Raw genomic sequence first — 18676 nt, 5'->3', positions numbered from 1 at the left:
AGCCGCATACAAAATGCATAATTCTTATCTAATATATTTACAAAAATATATATATAAGAGAATTAATAAAAAATAAGTTTTAATCAGTAAAATAATTTTAGTTTGGTAAAAATACTTTCAGTAAAGTGAAAATAATTTAAGTTCGATAAAAATAATTTCAAGTCAATAATAACATAGATATCTATTTACAAACAAAACTACAAAAAAATACACTATTATATAATTATAAACTATATGATATCGTATGTCTAAATATCTTGCATTATCAGAACGAATTATTTGACCGTATTTATCATTCAAGTAAAAATGTTATCTTAAAATTTTATCAATCATCTGGGCATCGCCCGGGCACAAAACTAGTAACTAATATATAAAACTAAACTTTTAGCTAGGATACGAGACAGCGACACTTGGCGTTTCAACTATTCGCCAAGTGTCGTGCTACGTAGGCAACATATAAGCTTTGATATGACACCTCTGACGCTAGATAAGCGAATTTAAGATAAATTTTTTAGGATAAGAAATTTATTTAGAGTTTTATTTCTTATAAGACTTCTAATTTTCCGTATGAATAAAACAGATTGTAACTTTACAAAAATATCTCATAAATATGTTATTTTTGTATCATAAAATTCATTTTAAAATGTTGTATAAGACAAGATTCATTTATGATATATTTAAACAACTAAAACAAGACATCAAAACACGATCAATCTATGATATTATTTAAATCAATCAAAAATAAAAACCTCACAATCGAATGGTTATATATATTTTTATGGTACAAATATTATTATTAAGTGATCATTAATTCATGCGTAGTACATTGAAATAATATAAATACCATCTTACTAATACCTTTGATAATTATGCAGTAGTATGACGTATATGGTGTCAAGTAAGCGAAATTTAGATAGATTTTTTAGGAAAGAAAAATTATTTTATAGTTTTATTTTAAATAAAATTCCAACATTTCATATGTATAAAATAAATTATATCTGTAATAAAAATTAATTTCAATGAACATCTTATAATTCTATTATCACCAACTTTTATATGTAGTTGGCCACACCGCGTGGCTAGCCATCATGGGAGTTACCCGGTCAGTGTTACAGGGGTTATTCGGACAGTGTTACAAGGGTTACTCGGTCAGAGTAATAGGGGTTACTTTGTTTTTTACATGTTGACACATGGTGTGGCCAGAGCAATCTAAAAGACTAAAGCAAGATATATTTTAATCGATTAATATAAAAAAAAAAAAAAAAATCACATTCTAATACGATTATTATATTGTACTTCGTAATTTGTAATATCCCAAAACTACTAACAACTTTTAGGAGCGACGATACTTTTTACAAATACTAGGGGTGCGCACGTGCGCGATGCGTGTGGCATGGTTACTGTTTCGAAAAGAGTTATTGCAGCTAGTCTTAATGCCTTATGTCTGTTTGCATGATATATTAATATAATTATATGTATATAAGTAGTTAATGCATGTGTTGAATGTTGTATATCTTTACAATGTTCAAAACTTTAGCAAGCTACTTTAGACTTAGTGAAGGAGTTGTAAAAAATATCGAGTTCATTCAAGTTAATCTCGAAAACTAAGTTAAGTGAAAAAATAAGGTCCCAAGGACAAAAATAAAACATTGTCTGTCAATCAAGTTCATTCCCATTCCAACCAAGCTTGTCGTAAGCTAGCTAGACTATCTCAATGGCTATTAACCTATAGGCGCAATCTTATGAATAGCTTACATTTCAAGGATATTCGTACTCTAGGTCTCGACTAAAATTTTGCCGAGTCTATTTGTAATTAAGAGTTATCTTCCTTCACCCTCCCCTACCCCCTCTAAAAAGAAAGCAATAGTATTATCAATAGAAATAAGCTTGCATTTTATCGAACAAGTGTGGAAGACTAGGAACCTATTAAATTACTTGTATACATGTATGGTGTTACAATTACAATAATGAAATTAATGCAATTATGGGTTTGTGTTGATACAAAATTTAGATTGATAAATGTCAATTCAAAGAATGCTTGTGATAGTCATGAGATTCATGACAAGGTAATTGTGATGAGCTGTTGATATGAGTCTTGGTTGTTGTATTTGACCAACTATACTTTGACGAAGCTTCTAGATTTTTTATTTTTTTCTGCTAGTGCTGCTCATATGATCTTTTGAATTTGAATTTCATGAAGTTTTAAATGAACCAACACCCTTATAAACTTGATATCATGAGCATGGACATCAAGTTTTTGTTTCCGTCAGGAATCCAACTGCATGCTTGTGAATTTGAACCTTCTGGAGGATTGAGATTTTAAAATACCATATTTTGTAGGAATGATAGGCAGAAGAAGATTCTCACTCATTGAACTTCCATTCCAACAAATTAATGAGCAATTTCTATAATCACCAAAATCCTATTTCAGAATAAACAATTTCCACCAGGTTTAGTAACACACAACGACCAAAATTAAAAATAGTGTAAAACCAAAACCTTACATTCATAACAATATTTATACAGGTTAGCAAATCCTAGAATAATCAAGGCCCTACAAAAATAAAGAATGTGCACTTATCAGGTTATCATAGCGGTCTCGATTCATTTGAGAATCGGTTTAAATTAAAGTCAATAGTGTCATTTAACTCGTCTAAGTTTTAGAAGAATTAGAATACATTAAACATATTGTCGAAGCTAGAAAATTGTCTATTTGACAATATATGTGCGTATTTTAGTTTGAATTAGCCCGCTATACAATTGTGTATGACTGAGGCCGACAACATCAATAAAATCATTTAAGCTTCAAAACACATGATTCTACAAGTAAAAGTCACAAAGACATTGATTTTAGTTAAATTGATGTTGAAACATCCATGTATCCTTTTAGCCCCTTTTTTTTTTGTTAGATTTCCAAACAATCAGCATGTAGTGCAAAAGTGATAATGTGTGACTACCTTTTAGAAGACCACAATACATTGAATTCATGTATCTCCCTCTCATATTGTTAAGCCTCTTAATCAAATCTGCCAAAAAAATACAAACACATACATTTATCAGCATCATGTTTTTCATATCATCAACTTTAGCAATACCTCTTAAAAAAGGAGCCTCAGGAGAGGATATATTTACCTTAATGAAATGAGGATGTTCGACAACAAAAACAACATAAAGATTTGCTAAACAACATAAACAAATGTAATATTGTTTCATTATCTTTGTTATACGTAGAAGTTGTTACAATAAATAAGTATATATCACTTAGAAAGCGAAGAGGTTGCTAACCTGGCCTTTGCATTTGTTATCCTTGTTGGGTACTCCAGCATAAACAATCTTCACATTGCCGTGCAGGCTGCTAAGCTCATGACCAATTGAATGTGAGTTATGTGACGCATTTTGGTCTTCCAGTGATTGACAGGATAGAGAAGAAGTTAGCAAAAATACGCAAAGACTGTATGCAGTTGAAAGAAATTTGGAAACATAATCATAAATTTACAAAAAACGGTTACAATTTTAAAGTTTAATTAAGAAGAAATTTAGGGCAAATTTTATAGGTCACAAAAGAAAATTAAAAAGTCTAATTAATCAGAGAAAAAAAAAAGTATGAGATTTAAACCTAGAAATTATTGATAAAGAAATATAACGAAGCACAACAAGATAGATTAATAATGAACATAAATTTCAACCGAGAGCCAAGGCAGCAGCACAAAGAAAGAAGCTGTATAGGCTAATCCAACAAGCAGCAACCACAACAAGGCTTCACAGCAAACTAGCCATCCATCAGCACCTCCTAGAACCCCATAGCAGCAATACAGCCCTGACTCAGCTCAAAATCAGCAAAGAACCAACTTCATTCCAGCCTAAGCAACAAGACAACAACCTTAATTAGGTAGAATTAAAGCCTGCTTATCAATATCCCAACAGCGACAGGCTACCTTGAACATAATTTCTCTAAAAGCATAATCAACATAGGTAAACTAACATTTTAAGGGGTATATATGTCCTACCACTGTTCATAAGAGTTTTCTTACACTTTTTAAAAGGTAGGGATAATTATTGAGTAATCATTAATTCATGAGTATCAAATTGAATATAATTATTGAGTGATCATTAATTCATGTGTATCAAATTGAAATAACATAGATATATCTTGCTAATGAAACTATAAAAATTACACCGTTGTTTTTATCTCATACAAAGTATAGTTCTATAACATATATTGTTGTTACATAAATCAAGGGTATGCTACATTTGCCTTTTATAGAACTTTATTGATTTGTGTCAATAACACGTAATAAAATTTGGCATTCGAGACAAAAACTCAATCAACAACCTCGGCATCGCACGGGCACAAAACTAGTTATAATATATTTTTTGTAATTTTGTTTGTAAATAGATATTTATGGTATTGTTGACTTGAAATTATTTTTATTAAATTTAAATTATTTTTACTGAAGTGAAAGTATTTTTTACCAAATTTAAATTATTTTTACTAATTAAAAATTATTTTTTTACTAATTCGCTATTATTTTTTAAATAAATTAAATATATTGTAAATGGATCTTATTTCAAAGAACTTTTCAATTACGAATTTTATAATGGAAATAGAACCGAGTTATAGGATATTTATTAAAAGTTAGGATTAATTTTGTACATATAAAATATTAAAAGTATATCGATAATAAAATTCTATCAATATATTTATCTTAGAAAACCTATCCAAAATTCGCTTACGTGTCACAATAATATCTATTCGTCGCTTACGTGGCTCGACACTTGGCGAAAAACTGGAATGCCAATTCAAGTGTCGTTGTCTCGTGGCCTGGCTGCGAGACCGACTTTATTTATTAGTGATATGATATGATTGGTTACTTGCACAAGCATACATCAACCTTTTCCATTCAGTTTGCTCTCTCTCTTTTCTTTATCGTGCCGCCTCCATTGTTGTTATCCAATTTGACCCATGAATCTAAGAATCAATTAACCATTTCTACACATGAAACACCTTTTTTCTATTTTGCCAAATCTACCATGCACCGTCACATATTTCCCATTGTCTCAAAATCAGCAACAATACATGACTTTCTTCCTCGTAATCACTACTCCCTCCATCTCATAATACAATATCTGTTTTTCTTTTTGGGTAAACCAAAATACAATGCTTGTTTCGATTTAAAGGTTGTACTTTTGACATTATTACCCTCTTTTCTATTAGTTGTCATATTTTTTCCTTTTCTTTTTTGTACTTTTGACATCAATTTCCAACACTTTCTCTCTCTATCTCTTTAATTATTCCCAACTACTTTTTCTTTTTGTATTTGTCTCTAACCCACATGCACAAATGTAATTCTAATCATTAATTTTAAAGAATCTACAATTTTTTTTTATTCCCATGAAAAACCCAAATAGCCTTTGTATTATGAGACGGAGAGAGTAGTACTATTGAAGAGGATAGAGAAGCTTAGTTTCATTGGGGAAGATGGAGCAAGGTGGTGGTGACTCATCAAATGATATTCTTTTATTTACATTTTGACTACTAAATTAACAAACTTTGTTAATCAAAAGATTAACTTGTATATTCTCAAGGATACCTTGATTAAAAAATCTACTTTAAAAATACTAAGGGCTTATTTGGTTACATAAATAAAATGAGGGAAGTGAAAAATCATGGGAATTTGAAAACAGTTGAGTTGTTTGGTTGACAATAAAAATGTAAATATGGGAATTTCAAGTTCATGAGAATTGTAACTTCCCATAAATTACCCAACTCCCTTGTTAAGTCAAATTTTCCATAATTTACTACTTGTTTCATGTCAACCAAATACATTTAGGCAAATTTCTAAGAATTCGACCTATGAAATTCAAATTCCTATGGAAAGTGAATTCTCATGTCAAACAAACAACATTTAAAATTATATTGATAATGTATTGTAATAAGAGGATGGGTGTTAGAATCTAAATTCTCATCAGTCATGTCATAATTTCACAAGATTCCAGACTCACGTGAGCAATTAAACTAACATCAGTCCAAAAAAAAAAAAAAAAAAAAAAGGTGAATTGAATCCACCGGCCCATATCATCTTTTCTCCCACTCTTCTTTGATCATTCACCCTTCTTCAACCTTCTCAATTCCCAAAAAATTTCACCCAAAAAAATAAAAAACAAAGACATAATTTTTCTGAGAAAAATTCCAGAAAAAATTTCTGATTTGATTGAGAAAAGTAATAGCAGACATGGGTGTGGATTACTACAAAGTTCTTCAAGTTGATAGAAGCGCTAAAGACGATGATCTCAAGAAAGCTTACCGTAAACTGGCTATGAAATGGCACCCTGACAAAAACCCTAATAATAAGAAAGATGCTGAAGCCAAATTCAAACAAATCTCCGAAGCTTATGATGTAATTCTCTCAATTTTTGATCAATTCCCATTGTTAATTTTTTAGGGTAAATCTTGAATTTTGATTTTATTTGTTTGTTTGATTGAATTGGAATTAGGTTTTGAGCGACCCCCAAAAGCGAGCTGTGTATGATCAATATGGTGAAGAGGGGTTGAAAGGGAATGTACCACCGCCAGGATCTAGTGGGTTTCCTGGTGGTTCTGATGGAGGAAGTGGGTATACTTCGTTTCGATTTAATACTCGAAGCCCTGATGATATTTTCTCCGAATTTTTCGGGTTTTCGAGCCCGTTTGGTATGGGAGATATGGGGGGATCTCGTGGTGGTGTTGGGGGTTCATCTGCATTTGGGAGAGGAGGTTTTGAGGATATTTTTTCGCAGTTTAGTCGTGGTGCTGGTGGCGGTGGCGAGCCCTCGGGCATGCCTTCCATGCCCCGAAAGGCAGCTGCTATTGAGCGCACATTGCAATGTAGCTTGGAAGATTTGTACAAGGGGACTACTAAGAAGATGAAGATTTCGAGGGACGTTGTCGATTATTCAGGGTAATTGCTTGCTTGCTATATGTTTATGTGGATTTGAGTGTTGAGATTCCTTTTTAGTCTGTGTTTGATGTTGTGATCTTTGATTCAGTGTTACCACAATGATAACTAGTATTGTCACTGTGCAATTGGATTGTGATTGTAAATGTTTTTGTGCTGAGGTTCTAGGAATTACCACTTACTAGTTACTACTTGTGCTGTTTTATTCCTAATTCAGCGGCAGCTAATGATTATTGAACCTCTAGAGGGTTTTTGGTAGGAGGGATAAGGGGAAGGTGATAGGGATAAGAGAGAAGAGATAGGTGGGTGTTCAATTCGCATGTTGCATGTCAAGACATTGTATATTGTGATTTTGAAAGTTGCTAGCTAGATTATATAAGTGCACTAAATTTGGATAAATTTCAAGCTACCAAGTACCAACTGATGGAATTTATTGGAAAACTTATATATCTGTAAGTAGTTTTGTGGGAAGTTGGTAATTTTGTTAATGCGTAGCATCCTTGAATTGGTAAAATCACTAGTAACAAGAAAATCTGAACTTCGAGAGTCAAAAGCCTGTTCGGTAGGAATTAGTTTACTAAAGGATGCCTTTCTGCCATATACTTCTACTTCTACACAGCTAACAGAAGGGTGAATTTAACAAAAGCATTACGTTGTCAAATTAGTAATCTTTTATGTCTCTTATACCTCTACACAAAGGAACCTTGATATAATTAGATGTAAGGACTTAAGAAGTGCTAGAGAATTTGGCTTAGGTATTAACTCAACAAAATAGTGATTTCATAGCTACAAAAGCAAGAGGTGAACTCGGTCAAAACTGGCATACATAGCTTTTATGTAATGTTCTATATATCTCTCAATATGGTTTTGGTAACAATGCTAAACTGTACTACCATAAAAATTGCAACTTTGAACAAAACTTCAATTAAAGTTTTCATCTTTGTAAAGCTCCATGTTCTTAAATTCTGATTTGAGCATAGGTGATCCATTTGGATTTTGATTTAAAATGGGGACGTTCTTTCTATTTGATGGCTCCATGCTCATGTGTTATCAATGTTATTGTTCTGCCATTGATGTCATGTCTTATTGGTAGGTTGAAGTTCTTTTTTTTACTGCTGGGTTTTTAAGCTAATTAATTATACCTATCTTGATGGTGTTACATGTGTTTAAAGTTTACTCAAGAATCAAGATAGATTCTCCTACTCTTCAATCTTGAAAAACTTATAGTCGCTATAGATGCAATAACTATTGATTGCAGAAGTCCTTTTGACCTGTATTTATGTAGAGTACCTGTTGGTTGCTCATTTAGTCATTAGTCTTTTAAAATCATCTTAATGTTTTTGAAATCAAAATATTTGTGGGAATTCCAAGAAAAGATGTTAGCATATGGATACTAATACATATGTATTACGAAAGTTTTGGTGCTTGTTGCAATCAGGTCTGAAGAGGTTATTAGGATTCTGAGTGATAGAAGAGCATTTGAGACCTCGTTATTAGGTTATCAGTGATAGAAGAGGTTAATTGGTTATTACAAAGTCGGCTTTAGGTTTTGAATTTTTGGATGCTAGTTATGTATTATAAAAGTTGTGGATATACATCTTGCAATAAATATGGGGTGTTTTGCAAAGCTTATGTCAGGATAAGGCCTCAGTTATCACCTTGGTTAATTTTTGTACAAAAAAAAGTAAAGCTATAACTATATATAGGTAAAGTTTGTGTTAGCTACTTGCCTATGAGCTTTAATTCTTGTGAGTATCGTTGAATTGATATTTTGCTTGATGTCTTGTCGGAGCTTCAAAGACATTTGGTTAAACAGAAAAGGTATTGAGGAAGTTTTTTGGTAACTCTATGCTCTAGGATATTTAGGCCTCGTTTGGTTGACGTAAGAAATATATTCCTATGGGAAATTCTAATGCATGGAAAATCACTTTCCTTATAAAATTCCTAGGAATTACACAAATGTGTTTGGTTGTCATGTGGGAATTGTAAATCTTAGGTTTTGGGATTGACCAAAGGGTGGCGTGGGTTAATAAATTCTCATGTTTTGTGGGAAATTCCAATTCCCATGAATTGTGATTTCCTCCATTTTCTTTTTTAATTTCAACCAGACAAGATGACCAAAAGGGAATTCATGGGAATTCTGAGTGCCCATGGAAATTAAGGGCAACTAAACGAGGCCTTAGAATTAGGAAAAGTGGAAGTTTCATTATGGTAAAACTTTGGTGTTTCCTACAACACATTATTGCAGATATTGGTTTTTTTTTTAGCTATGACAATGAATTTATGTTAGCTTTATATAAAGACAACGGATGGTGTTGTAGAAATTGATTTGGCAATATATGCTGCATCAAAATTAAAACAGCATAAGGTGTTGAGTCGGATTTTGATATTTAATAGTAGTAGAAACATCCAAAATACATAGCGCTGTTTTTGAAATGATCTTCCCTTTTTAGCATCCCATCCCCCATTGGTATTATATGTTCCTTATGGAAGGTTAAATGTAAACCAAAAAGACTGCTATTATGAATTTATGATATGAGGAGGAAACGATAGCCTGTTGTAGAATACCAATCATAAATTTTTGTATATGAATTACTACAGAAACAGTTTTCTTTAATTTTGCATGCTAGGGATTACTATAAAATAGGAGTATGTGATTGGAAGATGATTGGCCTGTTGACCTGTTGGGCTCGTAATACCTTCTTCTTGTTTTACATGTACTTTGAGTTTGGACTGCTGCTTATATTTTGCTTCCTTTTTTTTTTTTTTTTTTTTTTTTGGGTAAGACCTTGATTGTAAGACATTGTGTATCTCTCCAAGCCATAGAACTGGGGGGGGGGTGTTAATACTATTAGTGAACCCTTGAAATCTGAGACTGAGGTTGCTATCAGCAAAGCATCTCAACTGCTTGGGTTGCTTCTTGATGTTCATCTGATCTTCATGATTGTTTATTGTGGTTAATTAATACTGAAGCTTTATTTGTGTCTGGTTTGCACAACTTTCAATATGGATTACTTTATTGTCCCAGTTTTATGGTTAGTGAGACTTTGTATGCGTACTCCCCTTCTTCCAGATAAAAATAAAAGAGAAATACAGTTGGAAGGGAGCATGGGAAAATCTGGCATCTTTGATATTTGTGTCAAATGATTGTGTTCTTCCTCTTGTAGGAGGCCGTCCACGCTGGAGGAGATCCTCACCATTGAGATCAAACCGGGCTGGAAGAAGGGTACAAAGATCACTTTTCCAGAAAAAGGAAACGAGCAGCGGAACGTTATACCTTCAGATCTAATTTTCATCATTGATGAGAAGCCTCACAGCGTTTATAAGAGGGATGGTAATGATCTTGTTATCACTCAAAAAATCTCCCTAGTTGAAGCTCTGACTGGATTTAATGCACAAATAACAACACTTGATGGACGTACTTTAACAGTACCCATCAACTCTGTTATTAGCCCTTCATATGAGGAGGTGGTTAAAGGAGAGGGAATGCCTATCCCTAAGGAACCTTCTAAAAGAGGTAACTTGAGAATAAAATTTAACATCAAGTTTCCAACAAGGCTTACTTCAGAGCAGAAGACTGGTATCAAGCGGTTGTTATCTTCATAAATGGTGGTCATGGCTTAAACTTTGTGTATGCCACTATGCCTTATTTCATCTTGCTGTTTTGTTTTGCAAAACATTGCACATTCCCAAGTTAGACAGCTTTTGAAATTCTTAATTATGATGGGATTGTATTTTCCCTCGCTTAGCCTCATGACCGTTCTTGTCATGTATATCTCTGAATTCCATGTGTGTTGATTTTCTTTGAAAGTCAGTTTGATCTCTGCTCATGGTTGTTTCATTTTCTAACCTGAGGGCACCTGACTGTTTCATGATAACTTTCAATTGCTATCCATGCAGAAACAGCAAGGGCATTGATGAAGGAGAATTCACATAGTAAATTTTGTTTATTAGTGTTAATGTATGCTCAACCTATATTGTTGCAAAACTGACAATGTGTGGTTGCAGTGTTGCTCTAGCTGTCGGAGTGCTTGGACGTGCGGCCTACATTGGTACTGCATGGTGTAAGCTTGAGTTAGGCTTATATAGGAGTTCGTTTTTTATATTTGTTGTTTGAGTTTTAACTTTTAATTTTAACATGAATGGCTGAATGGTTTGGCTGTAATTATAGTTATTTCAGCTCAATAAAGCAATTTTTTTTTAAATACTTTTTTTTTTTTTTCCGGATTTCTTTGATATGATAAATAACATTCCTCTCTTTTAAATGTTTCAATGTGTTCGGACTTTGGATGCTTCTGGATTGGCTAGGTTAAATTTTGTGTAATATTAGTTTCTAGTATTTTATTTTTTTGGTAAAAGGGATTAGTTTCTAGTATGGTTGATTTGTAGTTAAGTTTCAGGTCAAGTTTTTTTTTTCTCCCTTGAAGATGTTTTATAAGGAGTATAATTATATCCTGTGATAGTTTCTTACCTGCATATGCACACCTCGCAAAGATTAAGTGATTGGAAAGTATGGGAGTAACCCAAGTACTTTGAGTAATATTTGATGTTAGGTTAAAAATTATTGTGTCATACTTCCTATTAATCTACAGTATGATACATTATAAAGAATATGTAGTAAAGGAATACTGGAATAGTTAACATTGTGACATTTTAGGACGCAAGGAATAATATGCTTTTTATATTTGAAATAAGTAAGCATCTGAGACATAACACTAAAAGTACCTTTTAGCCTTCAGGGCTTTTACATGTACTTTATTAAAAAAAAATAATTTCTTTTCGTGTACCACTTTGACTGCCACATACCAGTGGAAGTTGAGTTTCTTAAAAAAGATAAGGTATGTAAGAGAATTAAAATAATTTTAAAACATAGGAGTGGATACCATAATTGAAGAGATGCATGTAAGAAAAAATTTGTTAAGACAATTGATGCACTTAAAAAAACTGGATGGAGTAGTATCTTTTTTTCTTAGATGAATATGGATGAAGTGTATGGCAAAGATTATTATATACATTCGAGATTCCAAGTGTAAGTTCACCTAAAGTATTTTTGCTAATTTTGTTAATTATTGTTTATATAATCATCAAATGAGCAAAAAAAAAAAAAAAAAAAAAAAAAAAAAAAAAAAAAAAAAAAAAAAAAAAAAACTCTAGATGCACCTTACACCCTAGTATATATAAATTTTTTCAATATATAGGCATTGGTATTTTAAAGATCCAAATTGGTTGCCAAAGTAAAGGACTGGAATATATATTTATTTATTGACTGATGTTTACAATTCAGAAACTTGATGGGATTTAAAGTTTTAAAGGTTTTAATTGAAGAGTAAAAGATTGGACTGGAAAGAAGAGTAATTAGAACATTTTACAAAGTCTTGCAAAGTGGAAATTTACATATTCTAGATCATAGAATAAGAATTCTAACATTAGTTATTTAGTTTTACTACTCCGTACAAATTTTTGGCAGCAGCTTAGGACTAATTCTTATTACCCTAAATCAGAAACAGTGGACAATTCTTCTCTAGAATTAAAGGTGTCGAGGCCATCACACTCTCATTGATCAGCTTTTTCTGATCTGCTAATCTATCTTCTAGTTCATGCAGTTCAGCACGCAGCTTGGATGTTGTCTCAAGCTCAAGCATAGCTTCCACCTGCTCATTGTTGTTGTGAAGGGCTATTGCTCTTTCAACATAGGGAACTAGCCAGTCTAATTTAAAGTTCATCGACTGAAGGTCGACTAGGGTAGATCTCAAGTAGTCAGCTTGAGATTCGTTCAAGGATGCACGTGTGTTGTCTTGGAGAATAACTATCATCTTTGCTAGGGACTCTAAAGCCCATGTCAAGAGACCAATACTGCAGACTGCATGATCTTCGATTATATTCCCATACTTAGCCCATATTTTTTGCAACACTGGAATTAGATCAGGGCTAACTTCAAGTCCTTCAAATATATCTTCTGATGCAACGTTTTCAGGTGTCTGTGAAACAGCAAAGGTACAGAGATATGAGACATCAATATTGTTGCTCATAACTGCTATCAACGAAAGAACATAATCCTATCAAATTTACCTCAGTTGGAAAACTATTTACTGGATCCGAACCGTTGCTGTTCTCATCTGGAATTTCTGGAAAAAAAAAATAAAAAATCTAAATTTTCAGTGCTAATTATCCAACTTTTATGTAAATTCGCATTTAGCTGAGCTCAGATAAATTTTTTGAAACAGAAAGGAAATGGAAAAGGCAGCACTTGAACACTGCACGATTGCAAAGAGGACTTGGGAGTACTACCTTGCTGAGCTTCGTTTCCTTGGCAGGCAGACTGAGAACAAGCCTGAATAGCTCCTGCGCCCTCCTCTATGCACTGGAAAGAGGACTTGGGAGTACTACGTTGCTGAGCTTCGTTTCCTTGGCAGGCAGACTGAGAACGAGCCTGAATAGCTCCCGTGCCCTCCTCTATACACTGTAAAGCGGCAGAGGGTTCTGCTGCTTCTGAGCAAGACATTGAACCAATATCACTGTTGGAATCCATATCTTCATCTTCCTCAGAGTCCCTTTTATAAAAGCAACATAATAATCATAACATTTTTCTAGAGCATCAAGTAGTTTTCGCCCCTTGTGCCTACTTAAAGCAATTGATATATACAAGTAGCTCTATGTGCTCAACCTTTAGTTCAAGATAAAACAAATATCATAACAAAAAAACTGAAAAAATCCCATAGCAAAATCATGTAAGTTTGGTTCTTTAAGCATATATCAATGGCACAAATCAATAGTTCCATATTAAACAAACATAAAGTATGAATCTCAAATAGAAGGCAGAAAGTTTTAGACCAATTTTGGGATTCTTACTCGGGCAAAAGCCAAGAAGGCGGAGGCCAAAACAACTCAGATAAGCCCGGTTTAGTAGTTAAAGGGCGACAACGATCCTCATCCAAGTAGTACACACCAACCTCCATATACTTGCTTACTCCCTCAAAAAGTTTATAATCCTTACAATACTCTCGAGAATGTAAAGCAAATAAATTCTTAGGGAACACAATACAATTCCCTCGACTTCCCGGAATTTCCTTAGCCTTAACAGCAAACACATTATCGAATGTCATAAACAAAATCCAATCTCCCATATCACCCATTTTAATCCAATCATGCTCTTCTTCTCTTAGCAAATAAACCTCGAATTTTTCCTCATTTCTAACAATCATGAACACCAAACTATAAATCAACACCAAGAATTTACGGCTAACTCTTGCATAACAATGATCATGTATAGTACAAAGAGGCACACTCATAGTTTCAATGACCCTACATTCACTCCCATCAATAAGATAAGCTGTACCTTCGCGATCAATACCACAAAGTAGTCCATTTCGCCGTAAGCTTATAACATCGTCGAATCGAAAACCCGGGCCACGATCAATGAAACTCCACTGCCCATCCAACTTCAAAGTACCCAAACTACCACCCTGACTAAGCAATAGTACCATGACAGACCAAGTATCTTCAGTAGGCGAATCCTCGTCTCGAAACAAAACTACTTTACTCTTTGTAGGATAATTAGAACAAGGAGCAAAACCCTCAAATTGGTAGACATCTTCATTGCCATTAGAGAAGCATAAGTTAAGGCCTTCGCCAATGTGGGATACCTTGAAATCAAAAGTACAGAGCTTTTTAGGGAAATCACTGGGGAGATCTTTGATGGGGTTTTTGGAAAGAGGAAAACGAACACGAAACCGACGTCGATTTAATTCTTCAACTGATACAATCCAAGATTTAGAAGAGATACTGGGGTCTGAATCTTGAGGGGGTTGAATGAGGTAAAGGGCACTACCCACAAAATTGATCGGCCGATTTGATCGGATAAAAATCGAGGAAGGGAGAATTGGGATTGTTTTAGGGAGTGCAGGGTATAAGAAATAAGTTGTGATTGGGTAAGAGTGTGAAGATCGCCATTTCTTGCAAACTGCTCGAAAACGGTGGCGTTCGAAGCGAGAACCGGTGAAATTGGCGATTTTTTCGAGTAATTCTTGAGGAAGTAAAGACCAATCTACTTTCCTACGTTGAATTTGTGACATTTTATCAATTGATTGGAAAAAATTAGGGATGAAGAAGTGATGATTGAAGGGGTGGAAGAAGATTTAACGGGCAAAAGATGATGTGCGCGGTAAATTTTGATTTAGGAATGAAATTTTAAATGTTTGGCTGAATTTTGTAATTTGCCGCCAATATTTTTGGGTGTTAGTTTAAAAATTGGGTGAAAATTGAAATTTTCCCTCTATTGAACTTTTTGGGAATTGGGATTCCTATCCACAAAATCTTAAGTAGCCCGTACAATTAGGTATGGTCCACGATAATTATTTCCGGGATCATGGCCTCATGGATGCAACTTGATGAGTTGATGTGTTAGAGGTAGTACTGTCAAAAATCGAACCAAACTGGTTCAAACCAATGCGAATGACAACCGAATCGATTAAAAATCGATTTTATGAAACCGAAAACCGACCCGAACCGCTTGTTAGTAAACCCGAAACCGAACCGATCCGAGTAAACGTTAAACCGTTTAAGAACCGAACCAAATCTAAACCGAACTGAAAGGAAACCGAACCGAAAATGAACCGAACCGTTTCTAACCCGAAACCATTCGAACTGGTATAAAAACCGTTTTCACCAAACCGTTAACAAACTGCAACCTGTTTACACCGAACCGTTTATAAACCGAACCGCTTAGAAACCGAACCGTTTAACGTTTAACAAAAAAAAAACCAGCACCACCAACCCCAACCACCCTAACCCTCCCTGTCGAGCCACCACTTCCCCACCAAACCAACCCCCTAACCCAAACCATAACCCACCCAGATCCCCCCCCCCCACACACACACTAACCACCACGCCTAACCACCTCCAACCCACCCACACCAGACAACCCATCCCACACTACCCAGACCAGACCCCCCCCACCCAAACCAGACCAGACCACCCACCCCACCTACCCACCCTAACCAAACCAAACTTCCCGCACCCCACCCACCCACCTTGACCACCACCACCACCCTGACCAAACCTCCCCTGTCGAGCCACCACCACCCTACCTAACCAACCCCCTAACCCAAACCCTAACCCCAACGAAAAAAATAAATAAAAAAAAAAAATCAAATCGGACAAAATCCAGAGCACCCAATTCGTAAAACCAAAACAAAAATCCAAACTCGAACCCAAAATCGAAACAAAAACCAAAAAATCGAAAAAAACAATTTATACATTACATAGTTCAAAAATCCGAAAAACCAGATCTACAAACTTACATTACAAAATTTATAAACTTACACTACATTTTCATTAAAAAATAATAATAATCATAAATTTTGTGAAAAATAAAACTAGATCTGCAAACTGACGGTTGTTGATGTTGTTGTTGGCTGGAGGTGACGCGGCGGCTGGTTGTTGATGTTGTTGTTGAGCGATGGCTGGTTGTTAAAGGTGACGCGTGGCTGGAGGTGATGCGGTTGTGGTGGAAAGAGGTGACGCGTGGGTGGTTGTTGCGGTTGTGGTTGTTGATGTTGTTGTTGAGAGGAGAGAGAAAGAGAGAGGGGAAAAAGGAGAAATTGGTGAGGGAAAGAAAAGAGGCGGTGAGGGAAAGAGAAGAGGAGAGAGAAAGAGAAAGGAGAATTTTCCAATAAAATCTAAAATTTGTTTTGCCTTTTGGTTTTTGGAGGGAAATTTCCCACCGTTCATATTTTGACGAAATTGTCAACAAAAAAAAAATCAATTTTCCACTTTGTAAAATTCAAAATTTTTAATTTTATTTTAATAACATTAAACAAACTTTTATACAATTAATTAATCACATGGCTTCAAAAAAAAATTAATTACATTTCTCGAATCCCGATAAAACGATATATACTTTCATAATATCAGCTTTTATATTTTTTGTAACACACACATTAACAAAGTTATTTAAATTATAAAATGTGAATCGGTTAGCGTGTAAATGTCTAGCGTTGCGATTAATAAAAAATCGAATACCGTTCAATAATATAATGACGTCATATCTTAGAGAGTTAGAAATACTACGGATTTGTTATATGATTATATTTATATCAGTTTAGTTGTGCCTGTAAGGCTGTAAGCAATACACTTGTAACCGTGTAAACTTATAAATGATTGAATTGACTAGTAGATTAGTACATAAATACAAATTACTTAATTAGATATGAGTCATATGACTACATGAGTGATTGACTAATATGACTGTATGAGCAATTGTCAATTTAGTATAGTTGCATAACAGATTAACAGCGTACTAGACTATCCTACTCGGTAATATACTAATAGCATTTCTGTATTTGATGTATTAGACTCAAGTTAAAAGTTACTCTTTCTTATTAACTTGTTAGTCTAATTAAGTAATTAGTAATTATTAATTAGTGACTTAAGCCTTAGGGGTAAACTAGTAAAAGATATACAAAAATATAATAATCTTATGATTCTCATCCCTTTATACTAATAAATATTTAACTATGAGAATATGAGATGGTTAGATGTTATTTATATTTATAATCGATTGAAAGAATCAATATTACATTCTAATTCATTAATGTTTTCTTTCATTATACAAATCAAACTACTTTGTAATATCTTCATATATAACTTTATGCAAATATATAATGATAAATGAGTCTTAATTATCAGTCTTGTTGACTAATTAAGTATCGAATACCAAATTGCAAATTTTGATGTCACAACAACTCATCAAATCATGATTATGACACTATTAATTAAATGATCAAATAAGAAGCAGATAATAATCTGATAGTAAAACAATAATACATTAATGCACTAAACTTTTATAATCTAATTTATAATAAACTAGTAAGATCAGTATGGCTAAACTTGAAACATAACATGATATGTGATTAGGGGTTTTTTCCCCACCAATCACCATCTGACAAGTGGACCAATCAGGTTCCGCCATGTGTCCGTCACATGGGCCAATAGGAGCCTGCCACGTGTCAAGCAATGATTTGTCCACTATGGACCAATTACGACACGACACGTGTCCTTCCCATGACACCTGGGATAACCGGTCACCTAGGCCCAACTTCCGAGGGAAGCCCAATCAGCCCAAGGTTAACCTAAACCTAGATTGGCACGTTTCCCGAGGTTATAAATACCTCCCTTAATCCTCATTAAGGGAGAGGACGCAAAAAACGCAGATTACACATATTAAACACTCTCACCTAGAGAGACCCAATCACTTTAATTTCCGCATTAATTACTCATTAATCAAGTACTAACTTGACCGTCGGAGGCGGAGCTCCTACCACAAGGAGTCTCCGTTTGTTTTGCAGGTACAGGCGTCCGGTTCTAGTCTCGGAATTGTAACTCTCCCGCAGGACATCTGAAAACCCCGAAACATTTTGGCGCCGTCTGTGGGGAGAGTACTTCTGAGATGGCATCCACGTTTGTACCGGCTCCTGAAGAGAGACGTCCCCTGGACGACCCTCTAGTTCACTCGGACCACGATACTGAGAATGAATTTGAAGTTGAAGCTCACACAACTTCAGACGGGACCCTAAGGGCCCGACGTACCCGTCATACCGAAAGGAGGGAACGGGAACATCTTCAAACTGGAAGCGAGCCGACTGATGGGTCTGCTCCCATCACCAGGAACAAACTCATGACCTTCATGAGGGACTTCAAGGGAGAAATTCAAGAGTTGATCAACAAGAAGCCGCCTGCTCTGG

General features: G+C 34.5%; 2 protein-coding genes across 2 annotated transcripts; one reads left to right on the top strand and one right to left on the bottom strand.

Annotated features, from left to right (window-relative positions):
• Positions 1 to 5863: 5863 nt before the first annotated feature.
• Positions 5864 to 10765, top strand: LOC110719304 (dnaJ homolog subfamily B member 1-like). The gene is made up of 3 exons (XM_021898194.1): positions 5864 to 6398; positions 6496 to 6938; positions 10103 to 10765. The coding sequence occupies exons 1-3, from the start codon at positions 6234 to 6236 to the stop codon at positions 10539 to 10541; spliced, it is 1047 nt and encodes a 348-aa protein (XP_021753886.1). The 5' UTR covers positions 5864 to 6233; the 3' UTR covers positions 10542 to 10765.
• Positions 10766 to 12085: 1320 nt separating this feature from the next.
• On the bottom strand, positions 12086 to 15040 carry LOC110719303 (F-box protein SKIP23-like). The gene is made up of 4 exons (XM_021898193.1): positions 13785 to 15040; positions 13224 to 13486; positions 13005 to 13060; positions 12086 to 12913 (listed from the first exon to the last, which is right to left on the bottom strand). Exons 1-4 carry the CDS (start codon positions 15005 to 15007, stop codon positions 12428 to 12430), a joined length of 2028 nt encoding a protein of 675 aa, XP_021753885.1. The 5' UTR covers positions 15008 to 15040; the 3' UTR covers positions 12086 to 12427.
• Between the last annotated feature and the right edge of the window lie 3636 nt (positions 15041 to 18676).

The sequence above is a fragment of the Chenopodium quinoa genome, unplaced genomic scaffold, assembly GCF_001683475.1.
Source record: "Chenopodium quinoa cultivar QQ74 unplaced genomic scaffold, ASM168347v1, whole genome shotgun sequence".
Classification (NCBI taxonomy): domain Eukaryota; kingdom Viridiplantae; phylum Streptophyta; class Magnoliopsida; order Caryophyllales; family Amaranthaceae; genus Chenopodium; species Chenopodium quinoa.
The sequence above is the reverse complement of the archived record's forward strand: the minus strand, read 5'-3'. Positions and strand labels throughout refer to the sequence as shown.

What these genes read in the sequence shown, in the direction of transcription:
- LOC110719303 (XM_021898193.1), bottom strand. Translation starts at nt 15,007, where the DNA reads ATGTCACAAATTCAACGTAGGAAAGTAGATTGGTCTTTACTTCCTCAA. An exon ending in CCTTCTTGGCTTTTGCCCGA is followed by an intron (nt 13,487 to 13,784) that starts GTAAGAATCCCA and finishes CTTTTATAAAAG; the next exon opens with GGACTCTGAGGAAGATGAAG. An exon ending in AGGAAACGAAGCTCAGCAAG is followed by an intron (nt 13,061 to 13,223) that starts GTAGTACTCCCA and finishes TTTTTTTTCCAG; the next exon opens with AAATTCCAGATGAGAACAGC.
- LOC110719304 (XM_021898194.1), top strand. Translation starts at nt 6,234, where the DNA reads ATGGGTGTGGATTACTACAAAGTTCTTCAAGTTGATAGAAGCGCTAAA. An exon ending in AAATCTCCGAAGCTTATGAT is followed by an intron (nt 6,399 to 6,495) that starts GTAATTCTCTCA and finishes AATTGGAATTAG; the next exon opens with GTTTTGAGCGACCCCCAAAA. An exon ending in GACGTTGTCGATTATTCAGG is followed by an intron (nt 6,939 to 10,102) that starts GTAATTGCTTGC and finishes TTCCTCTTGTAG; the next exon opens with GAGGCCGTCCACGCTGGAGG.